Source organism: Glycine max, chromosome 2 (genome assembly GCF_000004515.6).
Source record: "Glycine max cultivar Williams 82 chromosome 2, Glycine_max_v4.0, whole genome shotgun sequence".
Classification (NCBI taxonomy): domain Eukaryota; kingdom Viridiplantae; phylum Streptophyta; class Magnoliopsida; order Fabales; family Fabaceae; genus Glycine; species Glycine max.
The window spans coordinates 33,201,253-33,218,921 of record NC_016089.4 but is presented as its reverse complement, the minus strand read 5'-3'; the positions used below and the strand labels follow the sequence as shown (position 1 = coordinate 33,218,921).

The 17,669-nt window shown below is 35.8% G+C and overlaps 1 protein-coding gene across 2 annotated transcripts; it reads right to left on the bottom strand.

Moving 5' to 3' along the window:
• Positions 1 to 9,728: 9,728 nt before the first annotated feature.
• On the bottom strand, positions 9,729 to 17,449 carry LOC100815320 (calcium-dependent protein kinase 32). 2 transcript variants are annotated; one of them, XM_014768134.2, is made up of 9 exons: positions 17,255 to 17,449; positions 16,289 to 16,738; positions 15,278 to 15,401; positions 15,020 to 15,163; positions 14,286 to 14,438; positions 13,982 to 14,097; positions 13,710 to 13,877; positions 13,110 to 13,340; positions 9,729 to 10,211 (listed from the first exon to the last, which is right to left on the bottom strand). In XM_014768134.2, the coding sequence occupies exons 2-9, from the start codon at positions 16,472 to 16,474 to the stop codon at positions 10,053 to 10,055; spliced, it is 1,281 nt and encodes a 426-aa protein (XP_014623620.1). In that variant the 5' UTR covers positions 16,475 to 16,738; positions 17,255 to 17,449; the 3' UTR covers positions 9,729 to 10,052. The 2 variants fall into 2 exon arrangements, with proteins under 2 accessions (XP_014623620.1, XP_003518115.1); XM_003518067.4 differs by having other exon boundaries at positions 16,289 to 17,449.
• Positions 17,450 to 17,669: the final 220 nt, after the last annotated feature.

Genomic DNA, 17,669 nt, shown 5'->3' with positions numbered 1-17,669 from the left:
TGGGTGGTGTATCATTGAGAGGCAAGCCATATGGTGGGAAGGAATGCTTGCTCTGGACCTGCACAAAATGGGGGCCTCTCATACTTCCCAATGCCCCGCCTCCCTGACCTACCATATCTGAGACTGGATGATTTACTTGATTGAGGCCAGATAGGTGAGTCGGGTCCACCTCAGTGGCGGTACTTGCAGCAATGATTGTAGCCATGTTGACCTCCATTGCTTTTCTCATACTCATCATGGCTTCGCTCATTGTGGTCATTTGCTCTTTCATAGTCTCCATGTCGGCCTTCATCTGCTCTTGCACCTTTTTTATTTCATTCATCACTCTAGCTTTGGCACGCATTCAGTAAGGGCGTCGTAAAGCGCATCTTTTCCTTTTGATTACAATGATTATAGTTCTTATTTCAAGGAAAAAATGCAATAAGCAATGCAACCAATGTGAAAAAGAAAAATAAGCATGGATGTATGTGAATGATACATTGTTGAAGTATTGCAAATTTTACACAGGACATCCAGTAGAACATAGGGTCGAATCAATTCAGATTTTCATTAAAACAATATTGTTCATTACATCTTGTCAGAGCCAAAGTGCAACTGGAAATAAAACATGGACATCAACAGTCCCTAATTTTGTAAATTATTTAGCTCAATCATGTGTTGGCAGTAGCCAAAGAAGTTATGTAAACTCGATCCATCTTATGCCCCAACTTTGGCAAGCTGGTTACTTCCATACTTGACCTTGACTTGATGAAAACCTTTTCTTAAAAGCATGTGCTTGGTTTGACCCCATAATCCAAGGAATAGAAATTTTGATTGACAATACTTTGACAACCTATCATAGAGATGAATGATTAAGGCATACTTATGCTATGCATAACAAATGTAATTATGAGATCGACATGAGATGTCCGACGAACCATCATTTTCTAATTAACAATGCATTAGGTACCATGTTCACATGATTTTCAATCATTCTTCAAGAGAAATAAGTGTATAATCCCAACATGGTTTGTTTATAGCTATCATCATGGTACCCAACACATTTAACTAAGAATGTGGTGTAAACTTTCAAGCTTCATTGTGACTTTCTTTTTGCTCTTTTTTGTTTTCTATTTTGGAAAATGAAAGGCATGAGCAAATATGTGTTAGGATCATGCATGAGTGAACATAACATGCGGACGATGAAAATAGAATGTATGCAACTGGCAAAACAAAAGCATGCTAAATGAAGATGTATGATAATGCAATGACTTATGCAAATGCAATGCATGAATATGATAAATGATAAATGCAGGAATGATATGTCCATTATGATGCCATGAACAAATGCATAATGCGATCAAGAAACAAGCCAGAGTGAGTTTGCTTTGTGCCCCTAATTCAGGAACCTAATGGAAAGGATCCCAAAGTCCACTTCTAGTGACAACTCCCAAGGGTGGTTTCATGTAACTTCACTGGCTTCTAGAGATATCACCTTCTTAGGTAACAAAATTGTGACGATAGGGACTACCAATGAAAATGCCTCACCAAAAGAGGAAAACTCTAGGTGAAGCTTCATTATTATCAAGCGAGTCAGAGACCCAGCATGACTACAAATCAACCTCCACTACCTATGGCTCAGACCCGGGTATAGGGCCCAACATCTAAAGGTGTGTGAAAAAAGTGTAGGTGTCATGTGTGAATAGAGCAACCTAAGTATAGCACATGTTGTCTATCCTAGGGTTCAATGGCACATTTTATTTTGTGAAAATAAAATAAAGAAAAAATCATGATAAAATTACACACTCGATGAAAATGGCTTAACTTTCTAGCAAGTCCCCAGTAGAATCACCATCTGTTGAGTTGGTTTTATGCTTTTGAATGATTCATTTTAATTACAAACAAAAAGGTCGTAAAGGCGTTGGACCTTGAAACAATCTCAAGTGACTTTTTGATGGAGAGAAGTCCAGTTATGAGTTGGTTTTATTTTGGTTTTGTTTATTAGCTTTCAATCTCTTTAAAGACAACTTTACGAAACTAGTGATCAGTTAAGATTAAACTTTACAAATAAAAAATGAGATTACCAATGATAGATGGAGAAGATGAATATGCACATAATAACAGAGGGGACCCCTAAGGGTACATAGATCATACTCAATCCTTAAAAACAAAACTAACCGATTGTTGCACGAGGAACACAGAACAAGAAAACGATGTAGGGAATGATCACAGTCACGATTCGGTAGCGCCTCATCTTTGTTTCTTCTTCTTTCTTTCTTCTATCAACTCTTGAACCTTGGAACCCCTTAAACCCCTCCCCCATCACGGCTATTTATAGGGAAAAAGCCATTTTGGGGCGGTTAAAGCTTGCCCAAGCGAGCTGGTTGCTTAGGCATGAAGCTATTTCATGGCCCAGGTGAGCCAAATGCTAGCCTGGGTGAGCTACGGTCTAGAAAAATCCAAAAAAAAACCTTTTGCCCCCTTCCTTGGTATCCTTTTGTTTTCTTGATCAAAACACTGAGTGATTCCTTGCTTCGCGCTATAACTACTATCAAACACCGTAATTCAACTAGCAAGAATCAAAATATCAGCAAACGATAGTCCCCGGACGAAATTAGGGTCTGACACCCCCCATTAACAGACCCACCAAACTCTAATTTCAAAGCTCCACCACCTCAGCCTTTACCACATATAAGCCTTAATGCCCTTTCTATTTTGTCCACCCCTGTAACTTTTCGCGTTTATGGGTTTATTCACTAGACTCACCTCACTTTCCTTATCAATAGTGGCAGTACCCATAGCTTCATCCAGCCTCGAGTTGCCAAGTTCTTGGCACTACTCATGGAGGCAATTTCACCATTGAGGGTCATCATTGCCAATGGGTCCATCCTAGAGTGTCGTCACCGATGTGCCGACATTTCCCTTCTCTTACAGAGTCACTATTTCACCATGACCCTCCATGTTTTACCCATTAGTGGCGCAAATATGGTGTTGGGCATTGATTGGTTGAAGGAATTGGGCACCAAGGTTACTAACTACACCACTCTTTCCATGAAGTTTAACCACTTGGGTCATTTTGTGGAGCTTTGCACGGATGTTGCATCTAGGCCTATCCACTCTTCAACAAATCAAATTAAAATAATGTTACACAAGGGCTCCACGTCCTCCACGTCCTCCCTCTTCCATTTTGCCCTCCAACCCACTAACAACCCAAACCCGTGCCCAGAACTGCCTCACCCCATACCCGAAATCCAAGACCTCATTACCAAATTTTCCCCCATCTTCCTCACCCCCACGACCATTCCCCCACCTCGACATATAGTCCACCATATCTCTCTTTCCCCCTCCACCAGCCCTATCAATGTCCTTCCATACAGATACCCTTACTTTCAAAAATCTATAATCGAGAAATAGGTTTTAGAATTACTTCAATCTGGCATGATTCGTATAAACCATAGCCCTTTCTCTTCCCCCGTGCTTTTGGTGAAGAAGAAATACGGTTGTTGGCAAATGTGTGTAGATTATCGTGCTCTCAATGTCATTACAATCTGGGACCATTTCCTAATGCTGACAATAAATGAGCTACTGGATGACCTCGACCATGCTTCATGGTTCTCCAAGCTGGACCTTCGTCAAGGCTTCCATCAAATTCTAATGGCGGAAAAGGACATCGCCAAAATGACATTTCAGACACACCATAGGCATTATGAATATCGAGTCATGCCTTTTGGTTTGTGAAATGCTCCTTTTACTTTTTAGGCCACAATGAACGTCGTCCTTTAGCCATTTTTACGTAGGTTCACAACAATCTTCTTTGATGATATACTTATCTACAATGAGTCCTTATCAGCACACCTAGAGCACTTAGACTTGGTGTTAAACACGTTGTTACAGGGCAAGTTCTATCTCAAGCGTTCTAAATGCTTGTTATCCCAACGCCAATTGGAATACCTGGGCCATATTATTTTAGGCAATGGCATTGAACCCGATCCATCAAAGGTTGTCGCCATGATACAATGGCCGATACCATCATCTCAAAAGGACCTACGATCCTTCTTGGGCCTCATTGGCTTCTACCAACATTTTATCAAAGGTTGTCGCCTCTCACTACGCTCTTATGTTGTGACAAGTTTCACTAGTCACCGAAAGCTCAACAAGCTTTCGACAACTTAAAACATGCCATGACCTAAGCTCCTATACTGATGGCTCCTGATTTCTCTGCTTCATTCATTCTGGAAACTAACACTTCCAACACTACCATGGGAGCAATACTGGTGCAACAAGGCAAGCCTATTTCTTTCTTCAGTAAGCAATTCACCCTAAAACTGTAACACACTTCGACCTATGTTCGGGAATTGCATGCCATGACTGCCGCTATTCGCAAGTGGCGTCAATATTTACTAGGCCACCCTTTCACCATTCTCATGAACCACCGGAGTTTAAAGGACCTCATGACTCTGGTTATTCAGGTGTCGGAGCAACAATATTATTTATCCAAACCATTGGTTTATGACTATCAGATCCAATATAAAAGTGGTTCTTCGAACATGGTGGCAGATGCCCTCTCTCGAGTGGAAGGGGGTGTAGAGGCCTAACTTCTTATTCTTTCTATTCCTCAATTTGTGTTCATGGACCAACTCTGTGAAACCCTACAAGCAAGTCCTATTTTTCAGAACAAATTTTCTCTTCTTTCCGCAAATCCAGCAGCCTACCCTGATTACCAGTTACATAATTGTCTGATCTTATATAAGGGCAATATCTAGTTCAATGATTACAACACTTTTATTCCTGCTCTGTTGACTGAGTTCCACACCACACCACGTTGTGGACATCTTGGTGTGGCCAAGACCATTCATCGCATCCAAGCTAGCTTCATTTGGGACCACTTAGAGCGTGATGTCAAATCCTTCATCCAGAAATGCCCAACATGCCAGCAAATCAAGCATGTGACTTGCAAACCCGCTGGCTTATTGTAACCTTTTCCAATCTCGTCGGGCATTAGGGTTACACAATCATTATGGTAGTGGTTGATCGTTTCCCAGAAAGGGGTGCATTTTGGCACCCTCCCTCTGCACTTCACAACCTTTAAAGACGCTACTATGTTTCTTGATATGGTCTATAAACAACATGGAAAACCCCCAGCAGAGGTATGAATCTTGTTGAATGGTCCTATAACACTTCCCTCCATTCCAGTAGAGGGATGACTCCTTGTGAGGTGACTTACAACAAACCCTCACCCTCCATACCTGGGTATATCCTAGATTCTTCTCCCAATGAAGGTGTGGATTCTATCCTCACCACACAAACGAAAATTCACGAGGATCTAAAATGACATCTTCTGAAAGCATAGAAAAACATGAAAAGGTTTACAGATTCCAAACACTGGCATGACAACTTCGAGGTTGGCCGATGGGTGTATGTGAAACTTCGTCCTTACCGCCAAGTCTTGGTCTTGAGGTCTGCACACCACAAATTAACCAAACGTTTCTTCAGACCATTTGAAATTATCCAGTGCATTGGCAAGGTGGCTTATCACCCCCGTTCACCATAAAATTCCAAAATTCATCCCCTCTTCCACAATTCATTACTCCGCCTACACCATGGTCCACTTCCACCTAGTTCCAATATGCTTATGCCATAGGCCTTCAACAATCACCCAGTTCTAGAACCTCTCACCATCTAGTCTCATAAGATGGATACCACAACCACTCCTTCGATGGTGATGGTTCTAGTTCAATGGCTAGGACTCTCACCCGAAGAGACTTCATAGGAAGCATGGAAGACAGTGTGTGACAAGTTTCGCCTTAAGGACAAGGTAAATTTTTCAGCGGGTGGTATTGATAGCAACCAAAACCCAAGCATATTGGATACTACAAATGCAACAGAGGCCCAAGACAGTAGGCCCAAGAGAAGTGCAACTCGACTAGCCTACCTTAAAGATTACGTGTAACAGTCGTGGATATTAGCAGTGTTTTTTGTTTAGCAAAATGCCAAAGATTGTTAGTAATTCTGAGTGGCATTGGTGGATTGATAATTCTGTTAGTAGTGGAATTCTGTTAGTTGCCTCAATGAATTGTGAGTATGATTAGCACCAAAGCTTATATAAACAAAACATAGAAAGGAATAAAAGCAAAATATGAATTCCATTGTCCTCGAATTCAAGGTCCCTTTCTCCTTGTTTTTTCCCTCTCCTCCTATCACTGATGGTATATTATTTTATAGTTCATTTTTTTAACATTAGCTTCTTTAATTTTGGTTATGGCCTCCTAAGATTTCATGTCATTTTTTCCTCCTTTTGCATTTGAGTTTTTCCCCATAAAGCATTGGATGTTATTCTAATGTTCAAAGAGGATCAAGAGCTAGTTTGTAAGATGCGGGCTGCAATATTATGGTTGGGAAATATATCACTCTAAGATCCTGACAATGAAAAATCATATTGAGGTGGTGAATGATGAAGGTAATTGTTAAGAAGTTCCACATCAACTAGGAATATGGTCAAAGTAATCTATACAAGAGTGGGCAATCCTCCCTCCTTGTTTCATATTGTCTATGAATAACATAAAGGGTATATTTGAAATTTCAGTTACTAAAAAATGACTTTGGTTTTTCTTTTCTATTGGAAACTGTAGCAAATGTTGCTTTGCTAATGGGTTGCAGTTCCCATGAGCTAATGGAAGTATTATCTACCCATAGAATCCAAGCTAGCAAGGATACCATTACCAAGACATTGACCTTGGAGCGGGTTTGTCTATTACTTGAACAATTTAGTTGATCTAGTTTTCTATTTCTCCTAATTGTATTGTATTATTATATCCAATTTTTTATCCTATATTCAGGTAATTGATGCAAGAGATGCATTAGCAAAATTTATCTATGCAAGCTTGTTTGATTGGCTTGTAAAACAAGTTAACAAGTCACTTGAAGTGGGTAAATGCCGCAATGGGAGATCCATATGTATCCTTTATATTTATGGGTTTAAGTCATTCCAGGTAAACGATTTGTATTAACGTGTTTATTGATGTTTCATAGATAGACTCTTTGTTAATAGTTTATTATTTTTCTTTGTAGAATAACAGCTTCTTCATAATTTTGTATAAACTATGCCAATGAGAGACTTCAACAACAAAACAAGAAAATGCTATTTGTATCACATGCTAAGTATGTATTTTGAACAGACTTGGTTAGATTGACAACAACATTGCAATTTACATGTTTCAGGATTACGAATTAGATGGCATTCATTGGACCAAAGTAGATTTTAAGAGCAATCAAGTGTTTGGATCTCTTTGATAAGGTATTTATATGATTTAAGATTTCTAAAATTTTATAGTTATTCCTCTTTTGTTGAGCTGGAAACCAGGCCAATGTTTTTATTTTTGTAGCATTCTTTTTTAGGTTTTTTACACTGAAGATAGATTATTTTCAGAATCATATTATGTCCAGATCGTAATGTTGGAGTTCAGATTATTCTATGTGACTAGTATTTTCATTATGTACTCTGTTGTATAACATGCAGAAGCCTTTGGGGCTACTCCCTTTGTTGAACAAGGAATCGAATTTCCCCAAGGCCAGTGATCCAACACTTGCAAACAAACTTAAACAGCAACTGCACGATAATCCTTGCTTTAAAGGGGAAAGAGGCAGGGCTTTTAGTGTTTGTCATTATGTAGAGGAGGTAAGTATTAGTACTTAGGACCTTTATTGGTTGTGATCTTTAAATTCAAATTGATCCTTCAATTTAATTGCTACAAAATCTACTTGGATGTAGTTTTTAAAGTTGATTTAATCCTTAAATTTATTGGTTTAAGCTTTGTGTTCATTTTGAAAATAGTGCACCCAGAGTATTGCAGTATCAAGTGTTTATGAATCAGGCATCACTAGATACTTTTAGTGGTATAGTATTAGAAGTATTAGAGTATTATTTGATTCATGTAGCTAATCCCACTTAGTGAGAAAAGGCTTGGTCAAGCTGGTGCACAATGCCTATGATGAATGTTTCATATGCCATGAAAGTTTGAATGATCTAATGTCTCATTCTAGATTTCACTTGCTTCTATATAGAAATACTTGAATTTATGATAATTTGAAAACTGGATAACCAATAGAAAATGCCTTTTTACCCTTTTGATTTCTCATTTTTATCTTTTTTATAAAAAAATTTCTTATTAATTTGATCTTCAAGAGTTGTTGAAATTTTTTATATGCTGGAAACTAGAGATAGTAGAAGGAAGCATGGTTATCGAGTTAACTCATTAACTCTTACGAGTTTACGAGTCCACTTGTCCTCTGCGAGTTGATTCTTGGATAAACTCTTTTTTTAATAAACTCTGGGTAAATTCTATAAACTCTAAGTAAACTCAGTAGACTCTCGAGTTTACCACCGAGTCAACAAGTTTGCAAGTTAAAAAAATTAGATCAAAATGTAAGTCACTTTTTATTCTTTTCTGTGTGGTTAGCATTCAACATACCTTCATTTAGCGTGTTATTCTCAAATACAAAATTCTCACATTTAATAATATCAAACCATTGTTCTCTAATAACATCAAACTTTCTATGAGAATGATCTACCACTACTATAACCTCTACAAGTTATTGTCTAGTAATGATGTATTATTATTACTAGACTTGATTATTTAAATATTCTAAATTTTATAATTTACTGTTTTGCTTTATTATATTGTTGAAATGTTTAATTAGTATATTATTTATAGATATTTTGTTATTATTTTTATAACTCGTAGACTCTTACGAGTCTACAAGTTGAGCTTACAAGTCGAGTCTATGAAACTCTCACGAGTCTGTGTAAATTTTCGAATTTGATAACCTTGAAAGGAAGGGTACAGTCAAATATGGTGTAGTCCATGCACTAGAAAACTCTTAAAAATATTACTTTTTAAGATGATTTTTTGAAAAATCATCTTCAAATTCTCTTTTTTTTTACATTTTAAAACAAAAGAAAATAGACATTCTAAGATAATTTATGTAAAAATCAATATAAAAACCTGCTTGTTAAGCCGATTTAAAAATCATTATGAAAAATATTGATTTTTCACAAGACAGATTCAAAGACGGTCCAAGACTGTCTTTAAAAGTGACTAAAAATCAACTTCTTTTAGTAGAGGCATATGATGTACAAAAATCATATTGAACTAATATTAATGTATACATGCTAATGCAATATGAAATAAAATAATTAAAAAAAATTAATATTTTAGTAAAAATATACGCAACAGAAATGTGAACAGACAGGCGGTGTGTTTCAACCAGTAGTAATAATGATAATAGTAAATGCTCTATCATCAACAGTGTCGCATAATTTGGATGTTGCAACGTTTGCCGGCCGAAATTATTGAGCAAGCTATATATCATTACAATTGCCATCATTTTCCGGTAAAGTTGAAAACAGTTTGTCCTTTTTCTACACTTTGTTTCATTAGTGGGGGAAGAATCATTATCGTAAAAATGGTGATGATTTGTTTGACTATCCTACTCCTAAAAAAATGACCATTTCTTCATGCACCTCCAAGTTGCATCCTGCCTTCTTTTTGAATTTTATTTTTATCTTTAGGATTGATCATTTTGAAAGTCAAAATCTGTAATCAGTTCATAATGTATTTTACATTCTGGATTGATCATTTCAGAAGCAAAAAAGCAATGCATGAAGTAACTTTGAGATGGAGGAAACCACAGCCTAAGAAAATGTCTGTGTTCTCGCCCAACGTTTAGACAAGAAGAAGAAAAAAGTACAATTTCGTTAAATATGCCAAATGATTATAATATAAGTGTGACTATTTGAAAATATTTACAGTCACACATTGAAGACTTGTCCAATCCTCCACCCTCTCCTTTCTCCAATAACACCCTCAACAAACCAAAAGAACTTTAAAAAATGAATACTGCAAGCCACAGACATTACTTATCAGGCCTATATATATCCTATTTAATTAATCCCTCGAAAGGATATAACAAAAAATAGAGAGAAAAGAATAACAATGAAGGGGAAAAGAATAAAGGGATGAGGATGACTTCTTCTCCTTTGGCTTTGCCCGAGTAAAACAATATTTCTAATAAAGTCATCTACCGTCATCATTGTTTAGTTTCAAAGACCCGTCCTTGATCAATTTCTGACTTAGGCTAGAGAACCTCTCTCTTGAATACTGCCTTGATGCTTTCCTCCAATCTGTGCCTGCCTTCATCATCGCGGCAAATTCCTCATAACTTATTCTTCCATCCTGCAATCACATGAAGGAAAAGGTCAAAGGGTGATTCCAAGACAAAAGATCTACAAGGTATTTCTTTAAAATTAAAATATAGATCAAGTATTTTATCAATACGAGAAGTGTTAAGAACACACTCTTTCAAACACATTTTTTCTAATTAGTTAAAATTTATTCAAAACTAAAAAATCAGGAGAGAGAATCAATGAATGTGATGTGAATCCCGTGAAATTATCATTTTCAATAAATTTGACCAATAAAAAAAGTGTGTACAAAAGACTATGATATAGAATGTGTTGTATTCCTAGCAATTCTCTTATAGACATTTGTTGTGCCAAGATCAGATTTTACTTCACAAAATGATGAGTTTCTTGTATGAACAAGGATAAGCAAAATGTAAAAAAATGAACCAAAAAAACTACACAGAACTCACAGCAACCACTTTTATTCAATCTCTGCAGAATTTTTCTGGTTACAGAAATCTCTCTTGTGATCTAGGCTATACAAGAAGAAGGAAATAGAAGCACTATTTCAAGTCTAATCAACTTAAAACTACCTAACTGTTAAATGTTATAACATAATAACAGAAAACAGAAAAATAACTAAGTTGGTAAAATCTAAGAGAACTAACTAATGGTTGTTAATGAACCAACATACAAGAATCATATAGAACATCTTGGAGTTCCACAACACTGCATAGGAACCACACATGAGAAAAAAATCATTCTCAACTTTAAATTCCTAAGAAATTAAAAACTTCTCTTGTACCAAATATCCCTTACCTTGTGTTTGGATAAGGAATTTTAAAATTTTAAGGAATTTGAAATATCAGAATTTGAAATGCTTTGATTTTAATTTCTCTCATTTTTCGAATGTTTTGTTTGGATAAATCAATTCAAATTTCTTCAATTTTAAATTCTTTGTTTGGATAGGGAAATTCAATTTCCTCCATATTCAAAATTTCAATTTTATATTTTAAATAGATGAAATTTTAATATCAAACTTTATAGAAAATAAACACAATCTAATTTTGAAATATTAATTAAAAAATATTTTCAATTTTTAATAATTTATAAATACAAAATATTGATAATTTTAATTAGGATTATTTTGTCTGACCACAACCAGTGATGTTTTCAAATCGATATCAACCAAGGCTATTTTTCAGTCGACATCAAATACGGTTTCTTTTTGTCAAAGTGTGCCGGGAATATTTGTCAGTTGATGTTAGTCGGGACTATTTTTTGACTAACGTTGGTTGAGTCTATTTTTCAGCCAATGTTGGCCAGATTTTTTTTACCAACATCGGCTAGGGTTTGTTTGGCCAACACTGGCTAGGGTCTTTTTGAACAACATTGACCGAGGCTATTTTTAGCCAACGTCAGCCTAAAATATCCTAGCAGGCGTTGACAAAAAAATCTACTCAATATCGACTAAAAAATAGCTTGGTTGATGCCAACCAATAGAACCTACCCGATGTCTCCTGAAAAGCATCATTGGTCAACATTGGCCGAAAAATCCCTATTCGAAGTTGGCTAAAAAATAGTCCTGACCAATGTCGAACAAAAAACCCTACCCAACATCGGCTATAAATTATTAGCCTTGGTGGATGTTGGCTAAAAACTAGCTCTGACCGATGTCAATCGAAAAAACTCTAGTGGATGTCGACTGTAAGAACCTAGTCGATGTTGACTAAAAATAGTCATGTCCGATGTCGGTCAAAAATACCTAGATGGTGTTAGCAGAAAAAATCCTAGTCAACATCAACCAAAAAACCCTAGTGATGTCCGCAAAAAAATCCTAATCGACGTCGGCTAAAAAGATCTAGTTGACATCAGCCAAAACACCTTAGCTAACATTGGCTAAAAAATAATCCTAGCCGATATTGGCTAAAAAAATAGTTTTGGCTGATGTTGGCTAGAAAAACCTAGTTGATGTTGGCTGAAAAATCCTAACAGGTGTCTACTCAAAAGTTAGTCATGACCGATGTCAGTAGAAAAAATCTAGCCAACGTCGGCCAAAAAAAATCATTGGTCAACATCAACTGAAAAAACCTGGATAACAACGACAAAAAAAATCATTGGCCGATGTTAGCAAAAATTTCCCATTACTAACATCAGTGAGAAAATAACTCTAACCAACATCATCTAAAAAAAATATTAGTCGATATCGACAAAAAATAACTTTGGTTGATATCATACAAAAAAATTCTGACCGAAAAAACCTCAACCAACGTCAGTGAAAAACAACTTATGTCGATATCGGCCGTAAAAAATTTTGTCACCCGTAGTTACACTCACAACTTGTGAGTGTTGAGCGAGAAAGAGCCGTGAGCAAGAACGTGAGTTATAGTGAGCATCTCTGAAATAAAAAAATTCAAATTCTATATTTTTTTAGAGAATTTGAAATTCCACTATTTTAGTCAATCAAAATGATTCATAAAAATATCAAAAATTAAATCTCATTTCAAACAAGCTATTTTATCATGAATCATTTTAAATTCCTTGAGAAAATGAATTTTGTTTTTAAATTGCTTCATCCAAACACACTATAATATTTTAAACCAGATGGAAGAAAGATAAGTTATAAAAAATATTTTAAATATAATCCTTTTTTCTGAGAGTGTTAACTCGGGATATCTCCACTCCAGCTGAAAATCAGAAACTGATCCCTCAAGATAATGAGATATATTTAAGAAACTGGCCTTAAAAAATAATAATGTCTAAGGGGATGCTTAATTTAACTATTTTGTTCTCGTCATAAGAAAGTTTTGTTCAAAATTTGATCTGATATCAAACAAAGGCACAACTATGCGTTCAAGTATAAATGAACAAATCAAGCCGACACAATTTACTTGAAATTTTAACCCCATACAAAATCAAATTGAATAAAAAAAAAGTGAAATATACTGACCTTATCTGTGTCCACATCATGGATAATTGCATTGATGACTTCTTCACTGTTTGTTTCAATCTCATCAGCTAAGACATTATGTAACTCCTCAATTTCAATATATCCACTTTGGTTCTCATCAAAAAATTGGAAGGCTTTGTGAAGGTGCTCATCATTGTCTATCTTTCTCAGATGAATGGAAATGGCAACAAACTCGCCATAATCTATGTACCCATCGTTGTCTACATCACCCTGTATAAGCAGCCCCCAAAGATTAAAAGTTCAAGAGAGTTTTCTATGGGTATGAATGTGTAAAACAATAATTTAAAGTAGTACATTCAAATAACCCTTGTTACTAAAGTAAAATAGGAAATGGCATCAAGAGGATTAAGAATGTATGCTTGTAACAGCTTATTACTTCAAACTTACCTACTTAGAAAACCAGTTTGTGTTAGCATTTATAAACTAATAACTCCTACCAAGTTTGCAATTAATTAGTTTGATATATTACAATGAACATAAAATTTTGAAAAACAAGAGACCAAACTACTTATTTCTTCACACATCAATTGTAGAACAAACAGAAAAGAAAAGTTTCCAGATAAAGTGAAAAATACTCACAGCATCCATAAGTATTTGGATATCCCCATCAGGAATTTGGTGACCTAGTTTATGCAACCCTACACGCAGCTCATCGACGCTAATCTTGCCTTTATTGCTTGTATCCATCAGCTGGAATCCCTCTTTTATTCCAGCAGCTTCTTCTAAGGACAAATACTCTGCAATCACCTGTTCACATGAAAGTCAAGAGAACTGAATCAATAAATTATAAATCAGAATGGAGATATATTAATAAACAGTTTGGAGAATTCAAATATTGTTGAGAACATTACCCTCAAGGCTCTTTTCTTAAGCTTGTTCATTACAGAAAATTGCATGAGCCTTGATCTAACAGTTTCTCCTAATGAAACATTAGGAGCTTTCTTTTCATTCTGTAACCATGGATGATCTGCATTTAGTGAACAAGCAACATTACCATCCTCACATTTTCATTTCGCAACTTCCTAAGAGAAAAAATATTCCACATAATTCTACACTTCATCTCCCTAAAAGCATTATATATATATATATATATATATATATATATATATATATATATATATATATATATATATATATATATATATATATATATACCTAACACTTCTTGTGCAGTAAGCCGGCGCTTAGGGTCAGGATCGAGCATCTTCTTCACAAGGTCTTTTGCATTATCAGAAACCTTTGGCCATGGCTCCCTTTTAAAATCAACAATAGATCGAATAATTGCTTGAGCAACTCCCTGTTCAGTTTCTGCATTTAAAACACAAAATATTTAGAAAATCAAATGTATCACCCAGATGAAAGCAAGAAATAATAATGTAATTGAAATTGTACCAAAACAATGAAAAATAAGCAAAACATACAATATCATCCTATATCTTATATTAAACATGCAATGCATGAAAAATATCACATTAGCACAAAATAACATCTTCATTATGTAAAAAGATCATTGTAAATGATTTCTCTAAAGAAATGGAATCATAACGTTGAATTCTTTAATGATCTATCAATCCATTGGATAAACATGTTGATGAATCCAGTAACAGTAGCAGCACAATTAGTAATCTCAGCAACTAATGTTCAGAAGATAGATCATGCTGATGAGTTCAATATCACTGGTCAATTAGAAAGTGTAACCAATACACAATATTTATTTAGTAACAAACAGACCACTCTGTTTTTGCTGAACTGAAATTCAAAAACATGCATTATTCCTCTTCCAACACCAAGAATATCTATTACTAATTTACTATAATAAATATTTAGTTAGTATACTTAAGATCTCAAACTCACAAAAACCACAACATCATTCAGAATACAAAACGAACCTGCCCAAAACGGTGGAACGCCACAAAGTAATATGTAGAGAATTACTCCAGCACTCCAGATATCTATTTCAGGGCCATAATTACGCTTTAATACCTCAGGAGCCATGTAATATGGGCTTCCAACTATCTCATTGAATCTTTCACCTGCAAAAAATGGCAAACTTTAGCTTATTGTAAATGGATGGAAGCAGCAAAAATGCAAAATATTAAGGATCAAACAACAACATTGAGATTCAATAACTAGCCAAAAGCATTTACCTGGTTTGAATAAAACCGACAATCCAAAGTCAATAACTTTCAAGGGTGCTGTTTCCTTCTTGTTTCCAAACAAAAAGTTCTCGGGTTTGAGATCACGATGCATCACACCATGCTCGTGGCACACCTACACCACAAAAAAATACAAAATAATCATGATTTAACATCAGATTTAGAGTAACCAACAATCAAATAAAAGGAGAGAAGCATTCCAAGGACATAGGTGCAGTGAAGAGCAAAGAATCTTCATACATGCCAACAAACAAATTATACCTGGCTCCCATATTTCAAATTAAAGGTTAAAATGCCATTTATACGTAAAATATATTTGCAGAAGGATTGATGAGTGAGATACACAAAAACAGTTCGTTCTTCAACAGAAAACAAAGTAAATGCCATTTTTTATATATATCCCACACTCATCACGAAAGGAAATGTATAGAAAAAGAGTAATAACAAAAAATTACAAGCATCAGTTAATTTAACACCAAAAAATCTCAAAGTATTATTGTAGTATCTGAAATTATTAGTCACTAATAACATCAACATCAAGTAATACTCAATTCTAGTTTTTAAATTACCAACACAATTACTAAATCTGCCAAATGTTTCATAAGTTCAAAAATTAACGTATTAGACTAAGGACAAAACTTAGATGCACTTCTTTATGTACCTTTAGTGATGTTCTATGATAATATTGAAATTTCACCTACATGATAAATATTTACACTAAAGTTCAAAATAAGTTCTTGAAATGAAACTCCAATTTTAATTGAAAACAACACTAGAAGTACTTAAGAAACACTATTTATGTTTTATCCACAGACTAAAGCATTACTTCAAAGTTAAATTAATTCTTGATTTAATACTCTCTATCCTTGTTATAAGAAACAAGTTTTAGTGTAATTAAAAAAAAAGGACAGGGACAGGAGTAGTATATTATTAGAATAAAAGAAAAAAAAAACACACAAGACAGAATCATGTATAGTAAACAGAAAAGAATTGTTACCGGACCTTCACGACTTCGACGATGGTTCTGGTGACAGTGGTGGCAGCGCGCTCGGTGTAGTGGCCGCGCGCAACGATACGGTCGAAGAGCTCGCCGCCCTCGCAGAGCTCCATGACGAGGTGAACGGCATCGTCGTCCTCGTACGTGTCCTTCAACGACACAACGTTCGGGTGTTTGGGCAGGTGCCGCATGATCTCCACCTCCCTCCTCACGTCTTCAATATCAATAGCCGTTCGTAGCTTCTTCTTGGAAATACTCTTGCATGCTAATTCCTCCTTCGTTTCCCTGTCGCGGCACAGGTACGTCACCCCGAACTCGCCGCGTCCCAGCTCCCGGCCCAGGTCGTACCGCAGGCCGATGTCCCGGCCCGTGGGCTCCGTCAGCACCACCAGCTTCTTCCCCCGCCCGTCCTCATAGGGATTCCGTTTCTTCTTGTGTTTTTTTTCTTTTCTGATCTGACGGGATGGCAAAACGCAACAGTTACCCATAGAGATGATCCAATGTGAAGGCTTACACGAGCGTGGACAATACCTCAACAACAAGATGAATCTAAAACAGATAATATCTCGAATGTGATGAACCTATAACACGCAATATCTCGAATGTGGTAAACCTAAAAAAATAATAATATCTCGAACGTACGTGAAACTAAAATGGATAATATTTTCAGGTGTAATAAACAAACCTAAGGTCAGAATAACTCGAAATCAAAACGAGGGAATGTTTATGATTTTATAAATGACACGTAAACAAAAGAAGTGGACAATCCTTAGGATCCGATGATACAATGCATGATGTATGTTATGATTACCTAGACAGACAATGTCTAGAATAAGATTATACAGACATTGTGTCGGACGCATAAACCTAACAGTGTGACAGACTGGAGGTCGAAACACCTTGAAACCAAAATGAGGATTATTTTAAGGACAAAATCATGAACAATTACGACACATGAAAGCAGAAAATACCTCGAATGCAATTAATCTAAGAATTAATGATTGTGATTTGTGAATATGGGATGATGATTTAAGGGAGGATTACGGGGAAGAGGAAGGAGAGGAGACCAAAGATGAAACACGGACGCTTGGTCCGGCGTCTCCTTCTTCTTCCTTAATCCTCTTTTTCTAATGCTCTTTCTTTGTGTTTGTATTTTTCTCTCTCTTTAAATTAAATGGGATTTCCTCTCCGTAGAAAAGAATGTAATATCCGAAATTTAGATATGGAATCATCCGCTTTTGTTTTCTGCTTCTTTATTTTTGGTAAACGTGATGTGAGCGCATGTGTCACTACCTGCCACTGGTAACGTGGTGATACGTTGCTAAAGTTTCATTAATGAATAATTGGGACTTTTTTAAACGTGTTGTTGAAAGAATGGACGGCTAT